Source organism: Chrysoperla carnea, chromosome 2, assembly GCF_905475395.1.
Source record: "Chrysoperla carnea chromosome 2, inChrCarn1.1, whole genome shotgun sequence".
Lineage (NCBI taxonomy): Eukaryota > Metazoa > Arthropoda > Insecta > Neuroptera > Chrysopidae > Chrysoperla > Chrysoperla carnea.
Genome location: NC_058338.1, coordinates 50,870,229 through 50,876,228, shown reverse-complemented (window position 1 = coordinate 50,876,228; position 6,000 = coordinate 50,870,229). Strand labels below are relative to the sequence as shown.

Sequence of the window (6,000 nt, the reverse complement as noted above, 5' to 3'; positions counted from 1 at the left end):
TAGTGACTTTAACAAGTTTAGATTGAGTTTAGATAAATCCACGGGAGGGCCTACACCCGGGCATGCCTCGGTACACTCATGTTTCGAAAATTTCGTCAAAATGTTGGATATATGACTACGAGGTAATTCATTCTTATTAATTTTAATTCCGAATTATATCGCAGGGATACTTTATAAATTATTTTTCATTTTCTACTCAATTTGTAGAAAAATCTAAGCTTGTATCATATGTAGAAAAATATTTATTTTCCCCAGAACTTTGTAATAAGGCACTTGAAAAAAGAATGGCGTACTTTCCATCATTCCCATATTCATTTCACTAATTATTGCTTTTTTTAGTTGCTTTGCTTACCATTACTGGACTATTTTAGGACGTAGGTACTTGTAATTGTACTCATTTAAATTAATTAATAATTTCGTTTATGTAAAAAGTGTACCTTCCTACATTAAAATAGTGCTAGAGACCCCACTGTATATTCATAGTAGCTGTGTATCAGTGTTCAAATTTTTAAAGGCTAGAAACAATCAATCAAAATAATAATGTCGCGTTTAAATCCTGATAAATTTCGATATACTGATTTTTTACCTGGAATATCAGCAAAATTTACAATCAATACATTATCAGAGATTTTGACAAAAGCAACAGATCGCCCTGACATTAAATTAAAAGGATGGCAAGTTGGTGGTGAAAATAAGAAAGGTGATTCATATCTAAGCACATTGTTTAAAATTAATATTGTTGGTGTCCTTCAAAAGGATGAAGAAAATAGGTAATTGATTCCAAATAAAATTATTTGTATATAGGGTGGCTTTTTAAGTTGACATATGCTTGAACTTGATGAAAATGGTTCAAGCGAAAATTTTGAATCTTATACAAAAATTAAACTTGGCCTAGGTTTTCAAGCTCATTGAAAAGCTCAGTTTACTCCATAACTAGTAATCAATAAATGAACACTTTAAATTAGAAAGTTGTTATTGATAAAAACATTTTTCCGTAAAACGTACAGAATAGGTAAAAATGGACTGAAAAGTTTTACCCAAAATTATTGTTTCGTATGAAAATTGTTATTTCGTATAAATGTTTCTACGAAATTTAGGCACTCTTCGAAAAAAATTTTCCAATAAATCCAATCTATAAAAATCATTTCTGTTCAAATTGAATGAAAACAAAAGCACAAAAAGGGTATTTTTGCTATCAATTACTGTCTAAGCTATTTGGTTTACAAAAAAAGTTTAAGATAATTCTAATTTAAAGCGTTCATCTAATGTTTGCCAGTTATGAATCAGAGTGGAGTTTAAATTGAACCTGAAAACTATGGTCGAATTCGATGCCGGTATAAGATGTGTGCCTTTGAAACTAACATTTTTCGTTTGAAGCATTTTCCTCAATTACATTTATTTATCGAGTTTAAAGAAAAAATCAACTTAAAAAAGAGACCCTGTATAGTCTCGATCTCTAAAATCTATCTATCTCTAATTGATCAAATTGAGTGATTATTGGATAGTAAATGATGGTGACAGCGCTGATAATCAGGGCGAAATGGTAGGGCTATTAAAAGTACTTGTTATAGGCATCACTTGTGTTATACTAATAACACGTTATTATTTATTTACTAATAATTTTTGAACAGTTATTCACGAAGTCATCGTGCCTTCGCTTTATACATGTGTTTTTTATGTCACAGCAGTCAGAGGATTATATAAAAATGTTCTCAGCTACAATGCGCTCTTTTTTATGGGCCCGGAGAATTTTTGATTTTGCTCCCGACTTTTTATAAAACGAGATTTTCGTTAACTGGGAAAACCGAATATCTTTCAATTTGAAGTTTGGGAGCGCAATCAAATATTTTCCGATCCCTATTAGTGATGCAATCAGTATGATTTTTGGGCTTCACCGTGCGATTTATGATGTTAAGGGCTTATTTAATAATATAAAAATTGTCGGGGCCTGTCGTAGGTACATCTTTACAAAATCACTGCAAAATTTTAAAATAAAATTTAAAAAATAAAATAATCCTTAATACATTGAACAATTAAGTAAATTGATGTTTTAATTAAATAAGATATAAATTTTGTTTAATAAAGGGATAAAAAGGAAAATGAAATTGAAATACACGTTCCAGTTTTAATAAAAAGTTTACCATCGAACATTGGACGTAGAAAAACTTATCGATCCACAGATTTTTTCCGAAATGAAGTAGTTTTCTATAATCAAGTAAGTAAATAATTATAAAATATTTTTATCTTAATTACATTGTATTGTTTACTAGCCGTTTAAAGTAGGGGATAGTGCTACATAATGATCCCTCAGAGTAAATTGATAATGATTCCTCGTTGTTTTAAGTGATCCATTTAAGCCATTTACTATATTTATCGATAGATGGCTTCTACGTGATCAAATTAATCGTTGAACATAGACTTATAGCGATGGCTAAGCTATTTGGTGTTTCATATCAAAATTATTAATTTTACTGCTTTTTGTCTATGGCAAGACAAATTTCAATCTAAAATTTCTTTTTGTGTTAGTTTTCGTCGGCTGTTTGTTTTAATCTTGGCTTCAGTTGACTTTTAATAATGTTCTTACACATTTTACCAAGGCGCATAATGAATTATAAGATAAATTTTTATGACGATATTCAAATATGTCGTTACGGGTAAAATGATCCTCTTTATATACGTTAAAATGTTCACTATCTTGTTCTGTGTAAAATTATAATCGTCGATTTTTCTAACTGACGAAAATTTTTCAAAAGATTAAATTTTGAAGTTAATATTAATGAAAATTATTGGCTTAAGCTGTTATTTGTAAGAATTTCTAAAATTGAAAAGAGTGGTACCAAAAAAGGACCCACGACTCACTATAATTTGGACTAAATACCAATTTATAAAGAATACTTAAACGTTAGTTTAAATAACATTAGGAAAAATATAGCTTCTATAGGCCAAATTCAAAACTTTTTGTAAAAAAAGCTTTTTATGGAGATTGAATTTAAACAGTTCTTCCTCAAGAATAAGATATTATAAAAATTTGTTTAACTGTTAGTAAATATTTCTCTACAATTAATACTTGATCTGTTTGTTAAATATAGGCAATGTATTTTATACATTAACAATAACATTGCATGACTTTATTGGACTGGCATTAACATTTTAAACTGATTTCTGAAATTGACACAGGAATTTACTTATAGTAAAATTTGTTGATAGGATAGGTAATTCTTACTAATATTACTAGTACTTACTAACTAGTAAGTGCGGGTACATTTGGTACTAGTACATTTGGTAAAAGTACATTTGGTACTGTTTATTTTATATAAAGAATTTTCTAGGTGTGGCCAACATTACTAAATTTTCAACTACAAAAAAATGTTAAAGATCCTTTTATGGACATCCCATTGTAAGTTTGATATAAAATTAAATGATGTCAATTACATATTTATTTTTCTAATAAAAAAAAAAAAAATCCACAGATGTTATTCAGCTCTAGCTGATGGTGAAAATGATTTTATTGCCCTTGAAGATCTAACACCTCAAGGATATGGTGCCGCAAAAAGACAAACTGGGCTTGATTTCGATCATTGTTTATTAATTATACGACTATTGGCAAGATTCCACTCCTTATCATTCGCATATAAAGATCAACATCCTGAATTATTTCATGAGATGGTTTCAAATTTTGAAGTAAGTTACGCTTCTTTTTAAATAAAATTATTATGCATTGCAAAAAAACTACCGTAGATGTTAAATATGGTTTTTTTATGGTTGAGATTATGGCTCGATTAAAATAAAGAAATTTTGGTAAAATAAGAAATTTATATGGTTTTTAATTATAGGAAACTTATTTTCGTGAAGGATTGCGTTCATGGTATGAAAAATGTTTTAATATTTGTACGGGCGTATGGTTGGATGCCTTAGAAAAAGAAGTTCCTGGTTCAATATATCAGCAAAAGTTTCAAGAATTAGTTGATAATGATTTTTTAGGGTACCTATATAAATATTGTGTATTATTTGTTTTAAAAGGCATTCATAAAAATTTTATTTCTTAGGCAATTATTTAATATAGTCTCTAAGAAGAATAGTATATCTTGCGTATGCCAGGGTGATGCTTGGGTTCCAAATTTTTTAATAAAATACAATAACGAATCATCATTGCCAGAAAGTGTTAAAATTATTGATTTTCAAATAGCTCGGTAAGTTTTATTACCATAATGTTTGAATTTATGTAAGGGAAGTTTATAATTTATTGAGCAAATTATCTGAAACAGCACCACTGAATCAGAAATTTTCGAGATATAAAGGTGATAAATTAAAATACATTTTTCCTTTTACTTTTATCATTTATGAGAAAAAGTTTGAATAAGTCACTTTCAAAACACGAACATGAAAACATGTCCAGGATATCTGGTATAGCTACTTAGGCATTCCAAGTTTTTCATTCAGCGAAATATTTTAGAGTTTCGAAGGACATGTACGAGTGGTCTAAGACAATCGATTTAGATTTACTCATTAAAGGACCTCGCAATATTAGATACGAAAATGGCTTTCTGTGAAACTTTTTCAAACCGCCCCCAAAATGTTCTTCGGATTTTCTGATCAAAAGAAACATTTTAGGGTGGATTACAAAAGTTTCACAGAAAACCATTGTCCTATCTAGTATTGCAGGGTCCTTTATACTTTTAACATAAAGTTATGCTTCATAATGAATTGCTTCCAAACGGAGTAAGTGTCTGTGAATGGATGGTCAAAATATATTCTTAAAACATTGATTTTTATGAAAAGCATCAAAATAATTCAGGATATTGTGGAAGATATTCGTTAACTGAGAAGCAAAGTATCAGGGTGAATGGCAACAATTTCGATGTACGAATATGGCAGAATACTCTAGAAAGCTTTGGCGCACACTCCCACAAAGCTTTGCGTTACAGATAGCTATAAATGACTCAAATATATTAATCCGGTGATTTAAATTGATCATTTAATCCAACGATGAGATTGATATTCTGTTCAAAAATCGTATCGAAATCTATTTTCGAAAACAGAAATTAATAATTGATTTATGCCTTCGATAGTATGCACATTATATCTTATTTATAATTAAAATTTTCATTTTCAGGGTGAGTTCTCCATCATTGGATTTATCCATTTTCTTTTATGCCTGCACCAAACAATCAGTACGCGAAAATCATTGGGATGATTTGATTGATGAATATCATAAAGTTTTCACTGAATCATTAATTGAATTGGGAACCGATCCAAAGTTATTTCCTAAAGATGCATTATTACAAGATTTTATTGAGAATGCAAAATTTGGTTTAGGAATGGTAATCGAAACATTGCCGCTATGTTTAACGGAAGATAGTGAAACAGTAGATTTGGATGCAATACAAGGTACAGAAGCAATTGATATATCAACAGTGTATTGTGTGAAACCGATTCAAAAACAAGAGAATCGTAAGCGTTTGGTAAATGTTGTTAAGCATGTTGTAGACAATAATTTTATATAAGAATTTATTTATTTTTTTTTTGGAAACATGTGTAGTGTAATTTATTATTGATTGTATTGGAAATAAAACTTAAATAATGAGATTTATAAACGATAAGATCGTTTTTTGTGTGACTTCACCTGAGGAAGAGTATACCGAGAATAGTAAAAACCTTTTTTACGTTTTGAACTGGATACCAATGAATCGATTTCTAGCTAATAATATGGTTGTTGTCGAGCTACAAAGTTGCCGTCCAAGTCGTTGATCGCAGTAGAGAGAGACAGATAAAGTAGGGGCGCTTAGTTGAAAAGAGACAGATAATATAGGTGCGTATAGCTATCTTCGTTTCTTTTATACGCCTATAAATTTTGTCTCTTTCTATTTCTTTCACTGCGTTCAAAAATTAATTTATTGCGTTTCCTACATCTATACAGCTCTATGGTTTTATTTCTATGGTAATTACTCACAAATTATTGATAGTAATATTTATTGAACAATTATTTTTGCTTTTATTTGC

At 29.4% G+C, this 6,000-nt stretch overlaps 1 protein-coding gene across 1 annotated transcript; it reads left to right on the top strand.

Annotated features, from left to right (window-relative positions):
- Positions 1 to 489: 489 nt before the first annotated feature.
- On the top strand, positions 490 to 5,504 carry LOC123292752. Its single transcript, XM_044873466.1, has 7 exons — positions 490 to 770; positions 2,086 to 2,215; positions 3,330 to 3,397; positions 3,471 to 3,681; positions 3,834 to 3,982; positions 4,047 to 4,190; positions 5,114 to 5,504. The coding sequence occupies exons 1-7, from the start codon at positions 541 to 543 to the stop codon at positions 5,502 to 5,504; spliced, it is 1,323 nt and encodes a 440-aa protein (XP_044729401.1). The 5' UTR covers positions 490 to 540.
- Positions 5,505 to 6,000: the final 496 nt, after the last annotated feature.

What these genes read in the sequence shown, in the direction of transcription:
- LOC123292752 (XM_044873466.1), top strand. Translation starts at nt 541, where the DNA reads ATGTCGCGTTTAAATCCTGATAAATTTCGATATACTGATTTTTTACCT. An exon ending in CCTTTTATGGACATCCCATT is followed by an intron (nt 3,398 to 3,470) that starts GTAAGTTTGATA and finishes AAAAATCCACAG; the next exon opens with ATGTTATTCAGCTCTAGCTG. An exon ending in GTTGATAATGATTTTTTAGG is followed by an intron (nt 3,983 to 4,046) that starts GTACCTATATAA and finishes TTTATTTCTTAG; the next exon opens with GCAATTATTTAATATAGTCT.